The sequence below is a fragment of the Lepidochelys kempii genome, chromosome 19, assembly GCF_965140285.1.
Source record: "Lepidochelys kempii isolate rLepKem1 chromosome 19, rLepKem1.hap1, whole genome shotgun sequence".
NCBI classification, from domain to species: Eukaryota; Metazoa; Chordata; order Testudines; family Cheloniidae; genus Lepidochelys; species Lepidochelys kempii.
In genome coordinates this window covers 7,659,477-7,683,761 of record NC_136398.1, presented here as the reverse complement: position 1 = coordinate 7,683,761, position 24,285 = coordinate 7,659,477, and the positions used below count along the sequence as shown (strand labels likewise).

General features: G+C 46.5%; 1 protein-coding gene and 3 non-coding genes across 7 annotated transcripts; all 4 read left to right on the top strand.

The window, feature by feature from the left end:
- Positions 1 to 2,549: 2,549 nt before the first annotated feature.
- PABPC4 (poly(A) binding protein cytoplasmic 4) lies at positions 2,550 to 23,871 on the top strand. Of its 4 annotated transcripts, XM_073317463.2 has the most exons (15): positions 2,585 to 4,235; positions 13,803 to 13,996; positions 15,124 to 15,239; positions 15,691 to 15,830; positions 16,103 to 16,197; positions 16,810 to 16,947; positions 17,616 to 17,711; positions 18,422 to 18,694; positions 18,998 to 19,085; positions 19,647 to 19,763; positions 20,768 to 20,895; positions 21,504 to 21,597; positions 22,206 to 22,336; positions 22,414 to 22,513; positions 23,521 to 23,871. In XM_073317463.2, exons 1-14 carry the CDS (start codon positions 4,043 to 4,045, stop codon positions 22,498 to 22,500), a joined length of 1,890 nt encoding a protein of 629 aa, XP_073173564.1. In that variant the 5' UTR covers positions 2,585 to 4,042; the 3' UTR covers positions 22,501 to 22,513; positions 23,521 to 23,871. The 4 variants fall into 4 exon arrangements, 3 of the variants coding, with proteins under 3 accessions (XP_073173566.1, XP_073173564.1, XP_073173565.1); XM_073317464.1 differs by lacking the exon at positions 13,803 to 13,996 and having other exon boundaries at positions 4,117 to 4,235; XR_012155608.2 differs by lacking the exons at positions 21,504 to 21,597; positions 22,206 to 22,336; positions 22,414 to 22,513; positions 23,521 to 23,871 and adding an exon at positions 20,271 to 20,410 and having other exon boundaries at positions 20,768 to 20,854.
- On the top strand, positions 17,321 to 17,446 carry LOC140900607 (small nucleolar RNA SNORA55). The gene has a single exon (XR_012155676.1). It is a non-coding gene; the product is annotated as a small nucleolar RNA SNORA55 (small nucleolar RNA).
- On the top strand, positions 18,000 to 18,135 carry LOC140900606 (small nucleolar RNA SNORA55). The gene has a single exon (XR_012155675.1). It is a non-coding gene; the product is annotated as a small nucleolar RNA SNORA55 (small nucleolar RNA).
- Positions 19,935 to 20,068, top strand: LOC140900605 (small nucleolar RNA SNORA55). The gene has a single exon (XR_012155674.1). It is a non-coding gene; the product is annotated as a small nucleolar RNA SNORA55 (small nucleolar RNA).
- Positions 23,872 to 24,285: the final 414 nt, after the last annotated feature.

The window sequence follows — 24,285 nt, the reverse complement described above, 5'->3', positions numbered from 1 at the left end:
CGAACGGGATGGCATCGCCTCCTGGCTACGAATTTATCTTGGTGCCATTACAAATATTCAGCTCCGCTTTCCCAATGCAGAAGCAACATGCTTTTGGTATAACTTGAGTGAAGGGGGGATTGGTATGGGGGGGTATATTTTGTTGCCCTGCGGCTGACAGGAGGGTTGGAACGACTGTCAGGACTTGTGTGGTGGGTTGTCCTTAGCCCAGTGGAGGCATGGGGGAGGTTATTGGTAGGAGTTTGCCCCAGAATTGGCATGGGGGGTAGACTGACAGGATTTGAGGTGGGGATGGCCTTTGACAGTTGGAAGGAGGGCAAAAATGGCCAAGTTAAAAGGAGTTGCCAGGATTTGGGTGGGGTTTTGTAGGGGAAAAGTGAATGTCAGGACTTTGCCCGTGTGTTTTGTGGAGTGAAGGGGAAGGGTGTCAGAATTAGTCAGGGGATTTTCCCCTATTTGGTGTGGGAATGATAATCGGGAGATGAATGAAAGTGGCTTTGCCCTTGGACTTTTGAAGAAGTGGGAATGACAGAATGTGTACGCAGGGTGGGCAATGTTGTTCTGGGATTGTCAGGATTTTGGTGGGAAATTGTCCCCTGACTGCAGGGATCAGATTTTAGGAGCAGGTAGATTAGCAAGATTTTTTGGGGGGCAGGGGGTAGGAATTGACCTCTGTTGTCTGAGGGGTGGTGTCAAGATTTGGGATTTTGCCCCTGGACTGCTGGGGAAAGGGGGGGGGATGTCAGAATTTGGGGGCGGGATTTTACCTTCTGCATTGTTGGTGAGCAGTTCTTATCATTTGAGTGGGGTCATGTCCCTGGATTCTCAGGGATGCGCTGCTCAGGATTTGAGTGTAGGTGTTGCCCCTGGATTGGGGTGAGTGAGAGAGGGAGAGAGGGTTTGCCTGTTTTGTTGAAGAGAGTCAGGTTTTGGGGTGGCTGCCTGGATAGGTTACCCAGGATTGTTGGGGAAGAAGAATCCAAGTTTTTGGGGGGTGGGGTGGGGTTGATGTGTGCACGAAGGTTTGGGCATGAGGTCACCCCAGATTATTGGAGGAGGGAGTCAGGGTTTGAGGGGGCTACCCTGATGTGTTTGTGATGTTTGGGAGGGTCAACCTGGATTATTAGCAAGGAGGTCCTGATTTTGGGGGTCTGTCTTAAAGGTGTGTGAGGTTTGGATGGAGGGGGTTGCCCTGGATTATTGGAGAGAGGGTCCTGATTTGTGGGGCTGCCCAGATGTGTGGAGAGGTTGGGTGTGAGGTTACCCCCAGATTACTGGAGGGGGGGGCTCATGATTTGGGGGTGCTGCCCAGATGTGGGCGGTTGGGTGTGAGGTTACCCCCAGATTACTGGAGGGGGGGCTCATGGTTTGGGGGTGCTGCCCATATGTGGGGGGTGAGGTTATCCCCATATTACTGGAGGGGGGGTTCATGATTTGGGGGTGCTGCCCAGATATGGGGGGTGAGGTTACCCCCAGATTACTGGAGGGGGGCTCATGATTTGGGGGGGCTGCCCAGATGTGGGGGGGTTGAGTGTGAGGTTACCCCCAGATTACTGGAGGGGGGTTCATGATTTGGGGGTGCTGCCCATATGTGGGGGTGAGGTTACCCCCAGATTACTGGAGGGGGGGTTCATGATTTGGGGGTGCTGCCCAGATATGGGGAGTGAGGTTACCCCCAGATTCCTGGAGGGGGGGGGCTCATGATTTGGGGGTGGCTGACCAGCTGCGGGGGGTTGGGCGTGAGGTGACCGGGGGGGCTCATGATTTTGGGGGGCCTGCCCAGACTGGGGGGAGGCTGCCGTGTGGACTCCTTGTGGCGGTGCCCGCAGGGGCAGGGGCCGGGCGCGATCCCGAGCGGCCGCGAGCCGCTCCTGCCCCGGCAGGGGTCGCTGCAGCGGGCGGCCCAGCCCTGCGGGGCGGCGGCGGGTCGCTCCCCGCCGGCCCGTGTCCTCTCCGCGGCACGGCGGCCCTTTCACCCCGGGGAGCGGGCTATAAAGGGGGCTCCCCGGGCCCCGGGCCGCCTCTCTGCTCGCCTGGCCGCCGCGCGTGAGTCGGTGTCGGGCCCAGCCGCGCTCCCGCCGCCCCGCGGAAAAAAAACAAACAAAAAAACCCCAAAAAAATCGCAAAAACCCGAGGAAAAAAAAAAAACGAGCCAGCGCCGGGGCGAGAGCGGCGCCCCCCGGTCCGCGTGTCGGTCCCGTCCGTGGGTCCGCCCGGCCCCTTCGCCCCCCCTCCCCGGTCCGTGGGTCTGTCCGGCTCCCCCCCCACTCTCCGGTCCGTGGGTCCGTCCGGCTCCCCCCCCCTCCGGTCCGTGGGTCCGCCCGGCTCCCCCCCCCCCTCCGGTCCGTGGGTCTGTCCGGCTCCCCCCCCCCCTCCGGTCCGTGGGTCCGTCCGGCTCCCCCCCCCTCCGGTCCGTGGGTCCGCCCGGCCCCTTCGCCTCCCCTCCCCGGTCCGTGGGTCTGTCCGGCTCCCCCCCCCCTCTCCGGTCCGTGGGTCCGTCCGGCTCCCCCCCCCCCTCCGGTCCGTGGGTCTGTCCGGCCCCTTCGCCCCCCCTCTCCGGTCCGTGGGTCTGTCCGGCTCCCCCCCTCTCCGGTCCGTGGGTCTGTCCGGCTCCCCCGGTCCGTGGGTCTGTCTGGCCCCTTAGCGGCCCCCCCCCGGTCCGCGTATCCGCCCGGCCCCTTCGCCCCCCTGTCCGTGGGTCCGTCCGGCTCCCCCCCCTCTCCGGTCCGTCCGGCTCCCCCGGTCCGTGGGTCCGTCCGGCTCCCCTCCCCCACTCGGTCCGTGGGTCCGTCCGGCTCCCCCCTACTCTCCGGTCCGTGGGTCTGTCCGGCCCCTTAGCCCCCCCTGGTCCGCGTGTCCGTCCGGGCCCTTCGCCCCCCACTCGGTCCGTGGGTCCGTCCGGCTCCCCCCCGGTCCGTGGGTCGGTCTGTCTGTCCGGGTCCCACGTTTCTCTCCCACCCGCCTATCGGGTGTGTCCGTCTCCCAGACCCGGGTCCGGCTGTCTGGCCCTTTGGCCCCTCGGTGTTTGTTCTCGGCCCCCGGACCCTTTCCCCGCCTCTGGCCCGCGGGTCCCCACCCTCGGCTGTCTGTCTGTCTGTCCGCCCGCGCCCTCTTCGCTCCACGTGGGTCTCTGCCCCCCCCCCCCGTGTGTGTCTGTCTGTCTGTCTGTGCCGTCCATCGCACCGCCTGTCCTCCCCTCGGGAAAGGAACTGCCCGTGCCGCCCTGCCTGGCTCCTCCAAACTGGTGTTTAGTGTTCTAGTCTGAGGAGCCGGGGTGTATTTTATATAAAAATAAGGACATATCCTTTTCCTTTTAAAGAAGAGGGGGGGGGGGACCCCTATCACTATATATTGCAAAGTTTATTTTATTTTTGTCCAAGTTTTCTATCTCAGAAAATAAAACAAAACAGTGGCCTCAGACTTTGGGTCTGAAGGATTTGGAAGAAGAAATAATAATATATTAAAAAAAAGAAATACTTCTTTTTTTTTTAATTGGCACATTTTGCTTTTGGAAACTAAGGCAAGGTGGAAAACCTCTACAGTGTGGATTTGGTTGTTGGGTGGGTGGCGGGGTTTGGACTCCTTTCTTGTGGAAGTCTTAATTTTTTTGTGTGCCTATTTCTAGGCCTTTTCTCTATCCTGCTGCTTCCCCTCTTCCTCTCTCAGGGCCTGAGATCATCAAACACACCTCTTCCACACAGTTCTGTCTCCACCCCCCCCAAATCCCCACAAGCTTCTCTTGCACTGGACCTCCAGCCTGCTGCTCTGACTTTCCAATCCCCAGAGCACACTGATCTTATTCGGACTTCCCATTGGCCTCTACTTTCTTCTGCGACTCTTCTAGTCTTTTCTCCTGCCCTGAGTGGGACCCTCCCACCCCTTGTTCCCACTTCAGCTTCCGTTAGTCCAAAATTAGTGATTTTTTTAAAAAAAAAATATAATTGTAAATACCCTGTTTTAGTTTCTAAAACTTTTTTTTGTTTAAAAAAAAAAACTTAAAAAACCAAATTAGTTTCTGGTGGGAGTGCGTGCTGGGTGGAAGATGAATACGGCTGCTAGTAGCTACCCAATGGCGTCATTGTATGTGGGCGACCTGCACCCTGATGTCACCGAGGCCATGTTATATGAGAAGTTCAGCCCTGCTGGGCCTGTACTCTCCATCCGAGTCTGCAGGGATATGATCACCCGTCGCTCCCTGGGATATGCCTATGTCAACTTCCAGCAGCCAGCTGATGGTAAGTTGGACATAAATGCCTGTTCTCTGAACTGTTTTGCTGTTTGTATAAGTCTCCATACAATCACCTAGCTGTGAATTACAATGGCAGGGGTGAGCAACTTCATGGCCACTCTGTTACTCCTTATGAAGTTGGAATGATATTAACCACTTCACATCTTCAGAGTCTTTTGCAATCATTAACTAATCTTCACAACACCTCTGGGAAGCAGTTAAGTAGTATTTCTGTTTGCCAAAAATCAGCTTCTATGGACTCGCTTTTTCTGACTCATTTGAGAATGAAATCTTCCTCAGCTTCCCTCCCTGAATTGTCCTGCGTTAAGCTGCGTGCCTGGGTCTTTATCCAGTCAGTCACCTTGAAGGAAGCTGAAGGCTAGTCAGACCTTCAGTCTGAATGACTGTAAAGGAGTCTTCCCACTCCCATCCTCTAAGTGAGACTTGGGCGGTGCAGTGAGCTGAGGATGGTAGTGTCTGGGGGTATATCTACACTGAGTTGTAAAACCCATGGCAGCGAGACTGAGACTGGATCCTCAGACTGGGGCTCTTGCAACAGCACTATAAACAGCAGTGTAGATGTTTGGGCTCAGGCCCTGAAGCCCACCCCCTTCCCTGTCTCTAAGACGCTGTCACGGTTTTAAAATGCAGTATAGACATACTGTGGGTAAACTGTCTGTTGGCTGATCTAGTTTGCTATTGGTTGTGAAGTTGAAATGCAGCATTTACTGATGCCTTTTCTACCCTTTTAAAAAGGAATACACGCCCTGCTCACATGACGTGCTGATGGTGCCTTGCCTGGCTTAGGCTCTGTTCAAGGAGGTATCCTTGGCCCACAGCAGCCAGAGCTTTGAGAAGGATGGGGCAGAGGAGGTCAATGTTTAGTATGTCCATACCCAGAGAAAAAGCTGGGTCAGCATTTTCTGCCCTAGTTCCCACAGTCTTGCATTACAGACACCTAAGGGCTAAGTGTGGTCTGGTGCTGTGGCTTAGCAGCATCTTTACATAATGTAAGCCTCTAGGGTGGTGAACTTTTAACTTTCATCCAGAATTAATTTGCAACTGCACAAACTTCAGCTACATGTGAACTCTACTGTATCCTTAGATTCAGGTTTAAGAATACAGTCTTGTCGGTACACTAAGGAATACATGGTCCTTGAATCATGAGCTTTCTAATCTGTAATAAATAGAATAGTTACTACATAACAGATATATTCCTCTAAACCTATTGAGAAGCAGAGCCTATTGGGCTGAATTCTTGTCTAGAATAGTGAGGCCCTGATTTTATGCTGCCCTGGGTTTTCATCCTGTCTCCTGATACATGAGACCCCAGGGTAGCATCTTCGCCTTTTTCCCCAGTGGTGCTGATTGCTTTAAATGACTCTTCTGCTCCTACCTATTGATGTTTTACTAAAAAGCTGCCTCATAGCCCAGTTATTTTTTTCATACATGGAGCCTTTGAAGTTGCTTTATACACAGGCCAAGCAATGTACGGTGTGGTTTAAGACTTAACAGCAAGAAGGGATGGATTTGAGAGAGTCTGAGGTTGTACACATGGTTCCCTTCTTAGTCCTGTAACTTCCTGTGTTATTACCATTTATAGAACATTTTTGTGTTCACAGCACCTTGTAAACATTAACTGATCCTCATAAGCTGGGAGAGGTAGGTGTTATCTCCCCTCTCAGGGTTGGGGGGAAAAGCGGGCAGTGGAAACAAGGCCAAGTGAGAGTCAGATTTGATGAACAGAGACATAGTCTGAGTATTCATTAGAAGAAAGAAAGAGATGCAGGAAAATGTAGCTATGTAAACTTTTTCTCACTTTAGCTTTTATAAAGCTGAGAAGGGGATAGAGCAGAGGACAATTTTAAAGCGGCCCTTGAGTACTATGAAAGTAGACATGAAACTATAAGGGGCAAAGTGTTGCTTTTTTAGAGCGTATATGAGTGATTAGTTATGCGTTCTCTTTGATCTATTAAAAAAAAATGCCCTGTCATGCATAAAAAGTAGAAGACAGGTGGCTTTCCAATATACTTTAAGATCACTTTTCACTGCAATAAATAGGCAGGTATTTGAGGGTGGGGTTGCTTCATACTTGGCTCCCAGTGAGGCAGCAGGCATTCTAGAAAGTCTCTGCTGAAGTAATACTCTGGCACAGTAGAAGGTGTCTAGTTACTTCTAGGTTAAGGAGGCCAAATGACTAAAACATGGGAAGCCTAGTCACTGAGAAATGTATTGGAAGGAGAAACCCCCAAATCCCCATTGTTTCATGAAAAGGATCTCTTCTGAAGAGCTTTAAATTTCTGCTACTTGGTGATCCCCACTACACATGCTGTTTGGCTGCATGAGCAAGAGACAGCTACTCCATGAAACAGAATATTGTCACATACTTTGGAAAGACAAGGCCATTGGTGGCACATCACGATCTCTTTGTAACCAAGACTTGTCATGGAAGAGCAGAAAAAAAGTTCTTGTTTTCCCCTTTCAAGATGGCACCCACCTCACACTGCATGAAAGGACAAATTGGTGTCAGCACAGAGAAGGAAGGATGCTCATGTAGTACTGGCCACTTTGTTGCCGTAAGCGATCTCTGTTACGGTTTGAATATTATTGTAAGATGTTCCAGAGTAGCATTTTAGCACAAGGTAAAAGTATTTCACCAGAGTTAGAGGGAGAACAGACTGCTTGTTTAGAAGTTGTATTCAAAGTACTTGCAGATGTTTTTTCAATGCATATGAAATAGTAACAAATAATTGAGGAAAGAATCTATAATAGTCCACAGCACCTTCCATTCAAGGATCAAAGTGCTTTACAGATACAGATCAATCATGCCTCTACCTCTCTGTGAGGAAAGTATTCTCATTTTGCAGGTCCAGAAGCTATGGCTCAGAAGTTGACTTGCCCAAGGTCATGTGGCAAGTCTTTATCAGAACAAGGAATCTGAGTCAGAACTCACTCCTGTGTGGTAATCACTAGCCCATGCTTCCTATACCCAGGACACTTGCATCTCAAGTGCAGACCTTCTGCTTTTTTACAGACTTTTTTGTTAGCTAGTTACATGGTACCAGGCAGTGGAATAGTGATCTTCTGGGTGGGCACTGTGTTGGCTGGGCAACATCAAAGATCTGCCTGTTGGAGAAGGGTTGTTCTTGGGGAAAGAGTAATACTGCCTTAGATTACACATCTCTATGGCATAGTAATGGGTGACTGTCGAATCCTGAGCATGTTGTACTGTGGTAGGTAGACTGACCAAGAGAATGCTCCAGTATTCTGGCTGGTGGTTAGGTTGGTTATATAACCATGGCCTTTCACTTGGTTCTTTTTCTGACTAAAACACTGAAGAAAATTCTTTCAGCTTCATAATTAGAAGAGGAATTGAATGTGTCATGTGTGTTTAGCTGTAGTTCAGCTTTCATAGTCTGTCATGGCCAGGGGCATTTTTTGTTTGTTTTAAAAACACATTAATAATTCAACAGACAAACTTTCATATGGACTTGTGTGTATAGCTAAGTTGTTACAGAAGTCCATGGGAAGAGAAATCATCCCCCCCCAAAGAATCTTAACGAAAAGTCAACAGATGGAATGCAGTGTGACCAGTCTGTTGACTTTTGGTTCTTATTGCTGAGACAGTGAGTGTATTTCCAGAAATCTCTGAAGGGAGGCTTTTCCAGAACTGTACAATGTGATCGGCTTGCAAAAGGTTCCAGGATATTAGGGAGTCAAGGTGGGTGAGGTAATATATTTTATTGCAAGTTGGTGCAATAAAAGCTATTACCTCACCTACTTTGTCTCTCTAATAAGAATGTAGGTACTCCACCTCCCTGACATGCTGTCTACGCTGGGAATTAGGTTGGTATAATTGTGTCACTCAGGGGTGTGGACTTCCACACCTCTGAGCAACGCAGTAATACCAATATAAGGCTATATCTACACTAGGCAGCTTTTAGCGACATGGCTGTGTTGATACAGCCGTGCTGCTAAAAGTCGTGCAGTGTAGCCGCTGTTTGTCGGCTCTCCTGCCGACAAGAAACTTCCACCCCCCACGAGCGGCCTTTGTGTTGTCGGCAGGAGCTCTTGCTGTTGACACTGGCACTTGTCGCGGCAAAACTTTTGTCTTTCAGGGGGTGGGGGTTTAACATCTCTGAAAGACAAAAGCTTTGTCATTCAATTGCCAGCGTAGACATAGCCTAACTTTGTAGTGTAGACCAGGGCTAAGAAAGCCCGGGGAAGTTTGTATGCAAAGGACTTCTTACCTCATTCAATGTCCTCCTCTAACTGAGCCCCACCACCACTTGTCATGGGCCCCATGAATTATTCATGTCCAATTATTCCTTCTCCTTCAGTGTCCCTGACAATACCCAACATTTTGTCTACAAAGAAATTCTTTTGCAAGCCTCCCCCATTAGGATGACCCAAACTGTATATGAAATCTTTCTTCAAGGACATTAAATGAAGAATCAATTCATTGACTTTCCAGAGTTTAACATATGAGCTGTGATCAAGGAACATACAGAAAAGCAGAGAGAATGAGCCTAACCAGTCTTAAACTCACCAATGGTAAATAAATCAGAGTGGATAAACTCTGGCTCTCTCTTTTTTTTTTTTTTAAGACATAGTGGTAATGAACAGGGACAAAAGGTCCCTGGGGCAGCTATCCTTACAGAGTAAAACTCTAGTACTGGCTTTCTGATGGCTGAAACTTTGCATTGTAGTTACCTGCCTTTATGGGCCTTCATTATGGTGGCTAACTCCAGCATTGTTTCAGTACTTGAGCAGAGAGCGGGGAAGGGGGGCATTACTGTGAAGTCTCCGGCAGGGAGTGTCTCAGTCGTTTTCACTAGGAACAGGCATGAAACAGAAGAGAGTGGTGGGTTAAGCGGTTAGAAAAGGGAGTGTGTACTGCAGCACTGTGTCAGCTGCAGCTGATTCTGCTGGAAGGATGCCAGGAATCAGTAGGAGAGAAACAGACACAGGGATTGAAATGGCTGAAGCTTTGGCCTAAATAGAAGTAAATGTGGAAGTGTTTTTCTAGATCAGGGAAATGAATCAGAGGTAGGGTTTCTGGCAAATTCAAGCCACTCATGCCCATTCACTAAAATGGTGTGACTGTGCCTTGTCATATCCACGGATGGAGATGTAAACTTCCCTAAAGCACCGGGAGAATCTATTTTGGACCCTCACTGTAATGCTTACAATGGGTCTTTAAGCCGACTTCAAGCCGCAGACAGCGATACTGTGGCCTAATCTATTAACAGAGACAGCAGCACAATAAGTTCTGCTCCTAGCTACTAACAGTAGAAGAGCTGAAATAATGCAAGTAGGGTCCTAACTAGTCTGTGGCTCAATAATTGCCGTAGAGTTTCAGAATTCATTCTGATTGCATGTCTTTGCTTCAAACTGCTTGTCACCTTTCAACAAAAACCCTGTTTCAACTACAAATGGTATATACCATTAGTTTGTGTCCTTGCCAACACATGCCTCTGGAGGACCTCTCCCTGCTATAAATAAATGCTGGCAAATTCAACAAGCTGGACTGAGTTGCCTTTTGAAGTGCCCACTGGAAATGGACTGTGGTAAACTCCACATTGCCGAAAGAATGGCATTGATTCAGACTGTAGCAGTTGAGGAATAAATTGAGGACACCAGTTGGTTCAATTTAACCCTTTTGACTAAACAAAGTTAGCCGAGCCCCTAAGGCAAAGGTATTTTTCTCTCTTATACAGTTTTACATGTTCCCTTTCCTTTGCAAGCGTGTAGTTCAGGAACAAGTGAGAGGGGAGTTTCAGCTGTGTGAGGAGAATGGGAGCCTGTGACATCATGCAAATAGAAAAGCCATTTCTGAGCAGATGGAAACTTCTCATTTAAGAAACATTTCTACAAATAGGAATTCAAACAGACTAATATTTCAAGGGGGTCTTGGTCACTTTTATTGCAAATTTTGTGGTGGTTGAGCTCCATGCAGACAAGAAGATAATCCATGAGATAATTTGTTGTATAGAAAATGTTGGATTCTCTAGATTCTCCTTCATCTGCAGCTAGAGATCAGTAAGCGGCATGTGTAGCCAGCAGACAATTAAAATCACATTTCTCTTGAATTTGCTGCTGCTACGGTTTAGCCAACAATTTTCACTTCTTTGAGGCCCTGAATCTAAATATGGAAAATCATCCATCAGAAAAAAACATGGAACCTCAAATCCAGTTCAGAGTTTTTTACTCTAGCATGTGGGTGAAGGTGGGCTGAGAGGAAGCCAAACAAACCTGGGAAAGTAGGTTTCTTATCTCATGAGTATTCTTTGACTTAATGCAGGTCCATCGTCTTTTTTCCCCCTGCCTCATACTGGGAATTAGTGTCCTCTTTCTCTTCCCCTGCATACTGCGGGAGTATTTTCTGGCATAGAAGTGTGTCCTGAGCATCTTAATTTTATGAACAAGATCCTGATGTGCATATGTAATGGTCCTTTTAATACACCAGTGGATAACAGAAATAGAATCTCGTAGGGGGGTTACAGTGGGTTAAAAGTCAATCTACACTGCTGAGGTTTTAGAATTTAGATGGATACGCTTCTCTGTTTACAATATGCAGATTTATTTCTGATTTTTCTTATCCCTCTCTGATGCGATCTTTAGAATGGGTTGCTAAAGCAACATTTTTGCCCCATAGGCTACGTGGGCGTCTCAAACTTCCTTCCCAGCATATTACACATGTTTATGTACCTCTCCCTGTCCCTGCACCAACAAGAAGAACAATCCCTCTTCTCTTAGGCCTCGTTTACCCATAACAGGGTTTGCCAGCATAGATATACTGGTAGAACTATACCAGGAAATCCCCTTGTGAAAATACAGCTTCAACTGGCAAAGGAATTCTTTCTGGTAAAGCTTAAACTAGTTCCCCAAACAGAATAAACAATGCTAGCAAAAGGACTTTTTTGCTGGTATAACTGCAGCTACACTGGTATAGCAATGTTGGTTAGGGGTATGATTTTTTTGCAACATTTTTAAGTTGGCAGAAGTCCTAGTGTAGACTGTTATACTGGCAAAGTGCTTTTGTGGTAGGGTTTATTTCTTTGGGGGAGCTGGTATAAGCCATGCTGGCAGAAGCACTCTCAATGGTGTAAGCTGTGCCTTCGTATAGCTATACTGGCAAATCATTTCTAGTGTAAGCTAGGCCTTACAAGGCATTAGGAGGGTTTTGTGCAGAGTATTGAATATTAGGGCTGTCAAGCGATTAAAAAAATTAACTGTGCGATTAAGCAGACTGTTAATAATGGAATACCATTTAATTAAATATTTTAGATGTTTTCTACATTTTCAAATATATTGATTTCAATTACAACGAAACACAAAGTATGCACTTTATGTTTATTTTTTATTACAAGTATTTGCACTGTAAAAAACAAAAGAAATAGTATTTTTCAGTTCACCTAACACAAGTACTGTAGTGCAATCTCTTTATCGTGAAAGTAGAACTTACAAATGTAGAATTATGTTCAAAATAACTGCATTCAAAAATAAAACAATGTAAAACTTTAGAGCCTATGAATCTACTCAGTCCTATTTCTTGTTCAGCCAATTGCTCAAACAAGTTTGTTTACATTTGCAGGAGATAATGCTGCCGGCTTCTTGTTCACAATGTCACCTGAAAGTGAGAACAGGCATTTGCAAAGCACTGTTGCAGCCAGAGTTGCAAGATACTTTACATGCCAGATGAGCTAAAGATTCATATGTCTCTTCATCCTCCATTCCAGGGGACATGCATCCATGCTGATGACAGGTTCTGCTCGATAACAATCCAAAGCCGTGCAGACCGACACATGTTCATTTTAATAATCTGAGTCAGATGCCACCGGCAGAAGGCTGATTTTCTTTTTTGGTGGTTCGGGTTCTGTAGTTTCCACATCGGAGTGTTGCTCTTTTAAGGCTTCTGAAAGGATGCTCCACACCTTGACCCTCTCAGATTTTGGAAGGCACTTCAGATTCTTAAACCTTGGCTCCGGTGCTGTAGCTATCTTTAGAAATCTCACACTGATACCCTCTTTGCTTTCTGTCAAATCTGCAGTGAAAGTGTTCTTAAAGTGAACAACATGCGCTGAGTCATCATCCAAGACTACTATAACATGAAATATATAGCAGAATTCAGGTAAAACAGAGCTGGAGACATACAGTTCTCCCCCAAGGAGTTCAGTCACAAATTTTAATTAATGCATTATTTTTTTAACAAGCGTCATCAGCATGGAAGCATGTCCTCTGGAATGGTGGCTGAAGCATGAAGGGGTATACAAATGTTTAGCATATCTGGAACGTAAATACCATGCGAATGCCTGTTTTCACTTTCTGGTGATATTGTAAATAAGATGTGGGCAGCATTATCTTGCATAAATGTAAACAAACTTGTTTGTCTTATCAGTTGGCTGAACAAGAAGTAGGACTTAGTGGACATGGAGGCTCTAAAGTTTGCATTGTTTTAGTTTTGAGTGCAGTTATGTAACCAAAAAAAATCTACATTTGTAAGTTGCATTTTCACGATAAAGAGGTTGCACTATAGTACTTGTATGAGGTGAATTGAAAAATGCTATCTCTTTTGTTTATCATTTTTACAGAGCAAATATTTGTAATCAAAAATAATAATATAAAGTGAGCAGTGTACACTTTGTATTCTGTGTTGTAACTGAAATCAATATATCTGTAAATGTAGGAAAAGATCCAAAAATATTTAATACATTTCAATTGGTGTTCTGTTTAACAGTGTAATTAAAACTGATTAATCGCAATTCATATTTTTGAGTTAATCATGTGAGTTAACTGCGATTAATCAACAGCCCTACTGAATATGTATAAATATTAAAGATGCATCATCCTGTCTGTCCACTTGTTCCCTACCACCATGCCTTCCCTCTCCCCCAGGAAAACAACTTCTCCCATCTGTCTCCATGTAGAAGAAAAAGACCTTCCTGATTCACTACTTCCTCACCCCTCCTTGTATTCATGACATGTTTCACCCCAGATATCAAAGCACTTTACAAAAGTGGGTAAATACCTGCATTTTGCGTAGAGAGACGCTAAGGCTCACAATTATTCAGTGAGTTAGTGGAAGAACAGTGGCCATGTCTAGACTAGGAAAACAGGCCTTTATTTTCAACCAAGTTAGCTCAAACTTGATTGACAAAAGAATTTTGTTTTTCCTAGGTGAGACAAGGCCAAGGTGTCTTGATTCCCAGTCCTGTCTTCCGATTGCTAAACCATGCTATCACTCTTGTGAAAAATAATCTATACTAAACCCCTTGTAATGTAGTCTTGTAAACATGTCTAATGACCTAGCTGCAAAGACGTCAATTTAAAATAGGCAATGGAGTCTCTCTTTTTTTAAAATTTTTAAATGTCTAATCTTACAATAAAGGTGAGTTAGCTAATGGAATTACTGGCCAAAGGATGTCACCTAGGCCTTGTCCCTTAAGTGTTCAGGAGGAGACGACATAAACTGAAAGTGATTCAAAGAAAGTTGTAGGACTAATGCAGCAGTGACCTTTCTCCTTTGTCATGCTGCAGAAGCTTGTTCTTCCTGACTTTCTTCTCTTCACAGCTGAGCGTGCTCTAGACACCATGAACTTTGATGTGATCAAAGGCAAACCCATCCGCATTATGTGGTCTCAGCGGGACCCCTCTCTGAGGAAGTCAGGGGTTGGGAATGTCTTCATCAAGAATCTGGACAAATCCATAGACAACAAGGCACTTTATGACACATTCTCAGCATTTGGGAATATCTTGTCCTGCAAGGTGAGACTTGGTACCTTCCCTGAATCATAGAATCATAGAATATCAGGGTTGGAAGGGACCCCAGAAGGTCATCTAGTCCAACCCCCTGCTCAAAGCAGGACCAATTCCCAGTTAAATCATCCCAGCCAGGGCTTTGTCAAGCCTGACCTTAAAAACCTCTAAGGAAGGAGATTCTACCACCTCCCTAGGTAACGCATTCCAGTGTTTCACCACCCTCTTAGTGAAAAAGTTTTTCCTAATATCCAATCTAAACCTCCCCCACTGCAACACCCATCTTTGTCTCAGAATCCACCTTCTATCGCCCTTACTTGACCCAACTAAACACACACAACAAGGGATGGAAAGCGGGGATGTCCACCATGCTTGGGCAAGGGAATCTCCAAAAGCAGAACAGAGAAGGACATCACTGAGCAGAAGAGGGAGGATCATTAAAATTAGATTTGATCTTGATCGTCAAGGCACAAAGCTGTTCACAGCTTTGAAAGCCTCTTCTTAAAATGCCTTGCCAACTCCGTCCCTTGGCATGACTTGTTTTCCCTTGTTGACATGCCACTTGTGCAAACACAACAAATGGAAAAGCTTCTGTTCTCTGCAGTTGAAGATACTAGCAAAAGCACAAGTTCCAGGCTGTGAAAGGGTGGGTTAATGTTTGGGTTGTAGCTGGCATATGATTTAAATCTGGGATTCTGGCTGTTGTATGTAGTACATCAGCAATACTAGGTCCGGGTTATCCTTGTAGAGAGCACTTCATTCACAGATGTGAATGCTTCACAAGAGGGAATACGTATCAGCCTTCCTTTACAGAACAAAAAGCTGAGGAAGGAAGATGAAGTACCCTTGCTCAAAGTCACATAACAGCTAAGTGGCACATTGTGGACCAGAACCCAAGTCTCTTGACTCCTAGCCTAACTTCCTATCCACAGGACCATGCTTCTCTTCAGTATTTAGTCTTCGTTATTTATTTGTATCGTGCCAAGGAGCCCTAGTCAAGAACCAGGACCCCATTTTCTTATTCATACCTTCTGTGTAAATCAAGGGAAACAGAGGACGTCTCTGCTGTTATCCTGTAACTAATATGGTCTGTCTTAATGCAGAGCTGATGGTCTGATCTGTTCCATCACTTGTAGGTGGTGTGTGATGAGAATGGCTCTAAGGGCTACGCATTTGTGCACTTTGAGACCCAGGATGCTGCAGACAGAGCCATCGAGAAGATGAATGGCATGCTGCTAAACGACCGCAAAGTGTGAGTGTCACAGCCAGAAGCAGCAACGATCGCATGAACCATGATGCATCTCGGTATTAACAGGGGACACACAAGGCTACTGGTTCTCCTGGCCCAAGCCTTGGCCTGCTACCTCTCCACTACAGGGCTGGTGAGTTTCCCTGCCCAAGCCATAGCCTGTTACCTCTCCATTACAGGGCTGGTGGATCTCCCTGGCCAAGCCTTGACCTGCTACCTCTCCACTAATGGGCCGGGTGGGTATCCTTGCCCTACACTCTCCACTGCAGAGCTGGGTGGGCACCTTTGGCCTGCCGCCTCTCCACCATAGGACAGTTGATTCTTCTGCTTGATCTCTGGGCTGCTACATCTTCCCCCAGCTCCTAGCAGACACTCATTTTTAGCCCACTGCAAATCACACATCCACCCTTGAAAATGAGTTTTTCTCACCAAGACTCCCGCTTTTTCTTTTCAGATTTGTTGGGAGATTCAAGTCACGTAAGGAGCGGGAGGCTGAGCTGGGAGCCAAAGCAAAGGAGTTCACCAATGTTTATATTAAAAATTTTGGGGATGACATGGATGATGAGAGACTAAAAGAGCTCTTCAGCAAATACGGTAAATACGCTCTTGCTGCAGCGGCAAACCTTGTACCCCCATCGTAATTCTCGGGGGCACTGCCAACCGCGGTGCTACTTCTGAGTCGCTCTGAGGGCAGAGAAGCAGGATAATCCCGAGAGAGTGGGCAGCTGTCAGGCAGGAGGCAGAGGCTGGGACACAGTGAATGACAGAAGGCCGGGCGCTATATGCGGCTTTAGTTTTGATTTTGAAAAGCTCTCCTGGAAACGTAGTGTAGCTAATGCCCTGCTAACTCTGTCCCTTGGCAACAGGCAAGACACTGAGTGTTAAGGTGATGACAGATCCCACTGGAAAGTCCAAAGGCTTTGGGTTTGTGAGCTTCGAAAAACATGAAGATGCCAACAAGGTACGAAACTGCTTTCATTCTAGTCAGGTGTTTATATGGAAATAAGCATGGGAAGCCATCATCTAGAGTAGGGATGGAGAACACTGGTCCTCAGAAAAGCTTAGAGCTGAAAGTGTCCAGAGTTGGGTTGAACAGCTTCTGCACTTCACCAAGTTGGAAATTCAAGGTTAAAGCCCACATTCCCCCCAGACTACTAGATCTGCACAGTATCCTGTTGGATCAATAGCAGGAATTTTATCTAATCAGGGACCATTACACCAGGAGACAAAGTGCGGGGAAGTTGGGGAGGTGTCTGGAGCTGGCATGATGCTCAGAAATGCTCTTTCCTCAGAGTAGGTCTTACAAGATTTGGCCCTGTAGTCAAGGGTTGAATAATTGTCTGTAAGTTCACATATCTCTGCTGTGAGTCCAGAATTTAGAGTGAGCTGTGTGAGGATGGTTCCTGCTGACAACTTCAGTTTGTATTTTACCAAGCCTTTATTTAGATGCAACACAAATGTAATGTTACAGGAGAGGGGGATGGATTGTTGGCACTCAAACTGGTAGTAATAGGAGTAGCTGCCACTTTGTTTCACTATTTGACAGGAATTTTCTGTTTGAACCCCTGTCCAGGCAGTGGAAGAAATGAATGGAAAGGATATTAATGGAAAAATGGTATTTGTAGGCCGGGCACAGAAGAAAGTAGAGCGCCAGGCAGAGCTGAAACGGAAGTTTGAGCAGCTGAAACAAGAGAGAATCAGCCGGTACCAGGTAAGAGAGTGTGTGCGCCGGTTCTGGATGCAGGGACCCATCTTCAGGCAGAAGTGTACTGGTGGACTTAAAGGGAACATGCCTATGCTTATTCAATTGTCATCTTGCAATACTGACCTCTAGAGGTAAAGGCAATCACCTAGTATTGGCAGAGGGAACTCCAAGGGTCAGAGCTATGGCAACAGATTGAAATTTTTAGTGGGATGTGAGAATAAAGTCTGGGTTTTGTAAGGACTATCAACATAAAGTCTCATGCATGTAGTCTCCTTGTAATGATGAAGACTGACACCTTACATGGATGACAAAAGGTAGCAGAGATCAGGCCACCTTCTGTGGTTGTGGTTTATGGTAAAGCTAGGTCAGGCTATAGTTTGCATCTAAATCTTTCCTGCTCCTTGCAGTGCAGTACAGGACTGGGGACACATGATGCTACAGCAAAGCAGAGGAAATCCAGACAGGCTCCTTTCCATTTGCTCTGGGACTTGTCTCTGCAACATTTCATGCCCATAGTTATTAGGGGAGAGAGCTCTGGGTTTGGATCATTTCCACAGTTTAATGGGTTTGGCAGCTCGATGTGGTTGCTCAATATTCCCTAAATATGCAATTTCTTCATTGGTATGGCTGCCTTCCATATTGTTAGCCTCATGTATTAGTATTCTCTCTTTTAGGGCGTTAATCTGTACATTAAGAACCTAGATGACACTATTGATGATGAAAAACTGAGGAAGGAGTTTTCGCCTTTTGGGTCTATTACAAGTGCCAAGGTATTGTCAGGGTTTATAGATTCTTAGATTTCAAGGCCGTTATCTAATCTGGGCCTGGGGCTGAGGGTGATTCTTAGATCTGTGGTTCTCTTAAGCACTGAAAACATTTTGACCAGTCAAGATGTGGATTTCAGTGGGACTAAAATGTGTTTTAACTTGAGAATTGTATTGAATGCTTGCTTCATCCCTGAGGAGGTGGGAAATGGCAAACTCGCTTGTGTTTCAAGTGACTCCTGACCTATATGAGATGCCCAGGAATGCAGTGTTGAGTCATGCAGTTTAAAAGGTGCACCTGAATCTTTCCCATTCCTTGCAGTACAGTGTGGGCCTGGGGACACACGGTGCTAACAGCAAAGCAGAGTAAATCCAGACAGGTGGTTTTCCTCCCTCATTGAGGGCTTGTCTCTACAACTCTGCAACATTCCTCCTCTGACCGCAGGTTGTGGAGATTCACTAGGGTAAAACATACAGCTTCTCTTTATTGGCAGGGAATAGGAAGGAAGTAGAGGTTTCATTGAAAGTAGCAATAATTGACGCATTACTGGCTGACCCACTCCCTATAGACAGCAGTCCCTTCCTGTGTGATACACATGAAAGATCCCTGAGTACTTGAGTCCCCTGAATTTGACTAGATTGCTATGACTCTAGCCAAGCCCTCATGACATGGACCTGCCTTCACAATGCTGCCCCTCTGTCAATCCTCGTTTTAGGTGATGCTGGAGGATGGACGAAGCAAAGGGTTTGGCTTCGTCTGCTTTTCCTCTCCAGAAGAAGCTACCAAAGCTGTGACTGAGATGAATGGCCGTATTGTGGGCTCCAAGCCATTGTATGTTGCGCTGGCGCAGAGGAAAGAGGAGCGAAAGGCCCACCTCACTAATCAGTATATGCAGCGTATTGCTGGAATGAGAGCCCTGCCTGCCAACACAATCATTAACCAGTTCCAGCCAGCTGCTGGGGGGTACTTCATGCCTGCTGTGCCCCAGGTAAGCCCAGCTGAGTAAGTCAGTGTGGCTTTACTACCAGTATCACCTGGCTTGGATCTCTGACACTGCAGCTGCAAGGACTCCATTGAGTCTTTCTGCTGTGCCTTTCGCCAGGCTGCAGCTCCTAATGTTAGGTACCAAGTCCATGGGATTCGTTCTGTGGCTTCCCAGCTGCCTGCTATTGTCATGTGACTCTGGGGCACAGAGCACTGAGCTCAGGGTATCAAAACCAGTTGTAAACAACGTTTTACATCACTGGCTTAGATATGGCTCCTTCATTGTCTGTTTTTGTCGTCCTTTCAGGCTCAGAGCAGACCAACTTACTATGCACCCAATCAGATGACGCAGATGAGACCTAACCCACGCTGGCAGCAAGGGGGGAGACCTCAAGGTGAGTGTGCTGGAAACAGAGCTGTGGCTTTAAGACACCTGTTTGTCTTACTCTCTGATTATCCTCCACAATACCTGTTGATCCTGTGTCTGATGCTCTTGTGTGCCACTAGACGTTGGAAGAAAAGTGTAATTGTTCCCCTGCAAAGAACAGACTAGACGTCATTCTTGGTCATAGCTGGGCTGCCAGGTGGCGAGGGACACCCACTCGTGCTGGTGACGGAAATCCCTGCTAGGCAATATCCACACACCTGATTACATCTGTTGTCAATCTGGGCTCTGCCATGCCACTCCCTGAGAAATACCATGTGTCTTACCAGGGCATACTCTGTAATCTCCTGTGTGTTCATACAAGTGTAGCCTGCTGGGGTTTCTAGAGCCACAATTCCCCCTCTCTTTCCAAAGTGGGCAAGGATGACAGCAACAACGAAGACTTCTCCATTGAATCCCCTTCCTTGACTCCCTCGTTCAAGACATGCGTGCACACGTCTCCCAGCTGGTGGGCCGGGAATTGCTAATCATTTTGTATTTTGAGAATTTCCTCTCACTGCCCTTCTCTCAGGATTCCAAGGAATGCCGAATGCCATGCGCCAGTCCGGACCGCGCCCAGCACTGCGCCATCTGGCGCCTACTGGCAATGCTCAGGCCTCTCGTGGCCTTCCTGCTGCCCAGAGAGTTGGTAAGCAGTCCAGCTCTCACTTTCTTCTCCAAGTCTGAGTGGAGAAGCAGGAGCTGCAGAGTCTCTCGTGTTTCTGAAGACTGACGCAGGATGTGGATGGCAAGAGGCAGCATGGAGCACACAGTTGAACTAGGTCCCCACATTAGGGTGGCATAAGTTAGGATAAAAAGAGCACCTCAATCTTTCCCATTCCTCGCGGTGCAGTGCCGGTCTGGGGACAGTTGGTGCTATAACACAGCAGAGGAAATCCAGACAGGTTGCTTTGCACTTTAATTGGGACTTGTCTCTACAACTCTGCAACACTTACTACCCTCTGTATGATTATGGAGGTTTCTCCAGAGTTAGAGGTCCAGCTCACTCTGTTGGAAGGGATGTAAGTAGAAAATAGTGTCACAAGCAGCATCTATCACTGGTTTAGGGTGCTGGAGAAAAGCCCCTTCCTAAGGTGGCCCAGTGCTTTCTGGGGTATAACTCTAGAGAGGTGATGATGGCTCTCTTCCACTGTAGTACAAAAGGAACTAATCTCTGACTGGGGCCCCGGGTTAGAAGCTGCAGGATGAAACACACGCAGCAGGATAATTAACCTCTTCCCCACCTGTGTCTAACACGGCAAACTGAATATTACACAGCTCGGAATAATTTGGCAGGTAAGGAGCCTGCTCAGCCGCTGGTTCTGTTGTGTTAGTGCAGCGCCTCACAAAATTTTAGTTCCAAGTGTGTGTATTACGAGGATGCACTGTGCAAAACAGGGCTGGGTCCAGCATGATCCAGGACTGAGCTCTAGCTTGGTACCACTGCCTCCTAGTCAATGAAGAAGACAGGTTCTGCACCAGTGTTTGGCTCCGCATTGAATGAACTCTGCTGCTGGAAGGTGGTGGTGCTTAGCTGTGGTTGTTCACAAATTCCACGCTGTTAGCATCAAGCTAGAAGCACAGTGGGCTTTAGACTTGTGTGCCACTCTTCTGTGCACGTGTATCATCTGGTATCCTATTCTTCCTTTGCAGGCGTCGCCACTGCAGCTCAGAATTTAGCTCCTCGTCCGCCTGTAACCGCCCCGGCTCCCAGAGCAGTTCCCCCTTATAAATATGCCTCAACTGTCCGCAGCCCACACCCAGCAGTACAGCCTTTGCAGGTAATACGAGGGACTGTCTTGCAGTTAGCAATGGTAAAGTTAGACCGTAGTAGCTACAGGAGCAGCTTTTACAGCTAAACTTGACTGTAAAGTGGATTTTTTTTCTAGAAAGGCCAGATTACTTTGATAACAGAGATGGCAGAATTTGGGAAGCTGGCTGTACTCCGCCATGTACTCAGCTCTGCTTGTACAGCTCAAGCCAATCATCTTTAGCCTGGCAGGCCCTTTATTTGTTCTTTTTTTTTCCAGGGATGCTCTTGGGTCCTTGCCCCCAACTTTTGTCTCTGGCCTCAACTGCACCTCAGTGTCTCTTAGCCAGGCTGGGTAGCGTACAGCCTTTGTCGAGGGATCCTTGAAGATGCAGCTAGACCCCTCTACAGAGGTCACCAGGCACATCTCTGCATTGTTGAACAGATTGTGAACTAAGTGCACCCTGTCAGTCCTGCACTGAACCAGTCTTGTCCACAGGCCTTTCCAGCTGCACAGGCTCTGCCATGGACTTGTGTGTCCTTAGGAAGGACCTATGTATTCTCTTGCTGACTCTAAACAAAAAACCCAACCCTCCTCTTCTACACGTCACTACTGAATTCTCCTGTTGCTTCTTACAGGCACCTCAGCCTGCAGTACACGTACAGGGACAGGAGCCTTTAACTGCTTCCATGCTAGCTGCTGCCCCTCCCCAGGAGCAGAAACAGATGCTGGGTAAGTGACACTATAGTTCTTGAGGAAGAAAGGCCTCCACGGCTGTAAGGAAGCTAAACACATTCCTTGTGAGCATATTCTAATTCAGGACACTTCACGGGAGTTGGAAAGCATCAGTCTTTCACAAACAAGGACACTCCAGCCAGTTTTGTGAGAGCAACTGGACACTTCTGTAGCTAAATCCCTTCTGTAACGTGTGTACAGATAATGGTTAAAAGTGCAGGGGGTGTAACGTTCATTTCATTGGAACCACTGCTTCCGATTCCAGTAGCATTGGCTCAGCCCTGTAGAACTGCATTCAGTTTGTTTACATGGAGATCTTTCCAGTGTCTTGTCTGCTCTACATGGACGTTAAAGTTCCTTTGGCATTTCTGGGCCAAAATTTTCCACAGCCTTCACTGCTGTCTACCTGGTGGCTGCCCTTCTCTCTGAATTTGGCAGCATCCCACAGTGGTACTCTGTGCATATACTTGGTAAAGTTTTTGAGATGAGGTGCTACAGAAATGGAAAGTTAATGATCTGGATTTACCTTCCCTCTTTGTCATAATTGCTGCAAAGCCCCTCAGAGCACTCTACAAAGACCATCTGTTTGACCTTTGCTTTCCTAGGAGAACGTTTATTCCCCCTGATCCAAGCTATGCACCCCAGCCTTGCGGGGAAGATCACAGGAATGCTACTAGAGATTGACAATTCAGAGCTACTGCACATGCTGGAGTCTCCAGAATCCCTCCGGTCAAAGGTAAATTCCCAGGCCCTTCCTGGCAGGCTTGGCTGGAGAGTGATAATGGATCTTATTTGATCATTTGTCTACCCCAGGTGGAGGAGGCTGTTGCAGTGTTGCAGGCTCATCAAGCCAAGAAAGAAGCTGCCCAGAAGGTGGGCGTGGTTGCTGCTACCTCTTAAACCAGGAAGACTGGTGAGTGCATACCTGCTCTCCTCTTCAATCCGAAGCTTTCAGTATCAGAGTTACTAGAATATTGTTTGTAGGGAGTGCAGCCTGCCAAGAAGTGGGGTCAGGGCTCCAGCACAATGGCAGCAGAATTTCAGTCCACTCCTTGTAGATCAGTGCAGTTTTGCATACAGAAATTCCTGAGGATAGAAGCTTCAGAACTTCTCTTTTAGAGATCCAGTCACATTTAATCTTCAAACAGGTTTCTTGAGTTCCTGAAGTATCTCCAGCAGCTAGTGTGTCAGGGAAGGATAAAATGAGATTTGTGAAGACCATTAAATTATTAACCCATGTCAAAGAATAGAATCCATCAGAATAAGAGCAAAGCCACAAGACATTTCAGTCATTTTTGGGCAGGGCAAAATGGAGACATATCACACCTAAATGCCCAGGTTTATCCAAGTTGACAAGTACCTTTAATTAAAATTACCTACTGTGTCTTTAATTCACGGTTGCCAGTGATTCTTGTCAATTAGCTGCTAAGTAAGGCGTTTAGTTTCTCTGAATGCCCCTGTGGATGGGTGGCTTAAACTCCATCTAGATTTACACATGCCTTTCCATAGCAGATTCCCCTCATAAATTCCCTAATGTGGATTAGTCTGGAATTACTGTGGTCCAATAAAAGATATTACCTCACCTACATTGTGTGTGTCATATCCTGGGACCAACTCGGCTATGACACTGACCATTAAGGCACTTTATCCTGTCAACTCCCTCGTATATCACCACTTCTGGCACTAAAGATTTATAGGAAATCTCTTTCGGGAGGCACTGTTGCTTTAAAATGACAACAGCCAATCTGGCAATTCGTTATAAAGGACAAATGTAGTAGTAGTATGCAGATTAGATAGTAAATTTGCCCCTTAGGCTTTTTAATGGGTTGGTAATTTTGGATATTGGCACGCTGGGCTGGATTGAGCTATGTTCCCTGTAGACAGTTTAGTATTTTCTTAACCTTTTTTTCCCTCCCACAGGATGCAAAGAAGCCAAATAGCTCCTTCACAGACATCCGCTCAAGATGTTTGTAGATACCCTGTGCTGACCTGCGGATCTCAACACCATGCAACATATCACATAACTATACTGCATTTTGTAAATTAATCTTTAAAAATCTTGTTTCAAAAGTCAATTCCATGAAACTTTAGGTTTCCAAGACCAGGATTAAGTTTGCAAGCTTTTCCTTTGTGGCCAGGACAGAGCTAATCTTTGTCTTTTCTAAGCAGGACTTTGAGGATTTCTGATTGAAAGTTTTTTGTGGGTTTGGTTTTTAACTGAACAATCCAGTTTGCGAAGTCTGGAAAGAGTTTATCAATAAAGGAATAAAACCTTTCATTAAATGAGTCTTTTCTCCCGCCTATTGTGCCAAACCACATGAATTTCTTTTGCTTGTCAGAAGTAAACTGTTAAACAATTGTCACATGATTTAAACGCTTAAAGTTGTGATTCAATGGCACTATTCTCTCTCTCTCTCAACCTCAACATGACAATCCCTGCTATCAAGCAGCCATGCTAAAATACCACTTGACATTTTGACTTCAAACTGTGCAGTGTTGGGTCTGGTTGGTATTTGAAAGGCAGACCTTTAAAGAAAGCCCATTGTATTGGAAATGGTGTTGATTTCATAGGTGGGATGCAGCCCTCTAAAATGGTATTGAGAGACATTTTTCAGATGAAGGATAGAGAAGAGGTTCAGATTACATTCCATATAAAAATCCCAGGGCACTCTGCAAGAGTGGAAA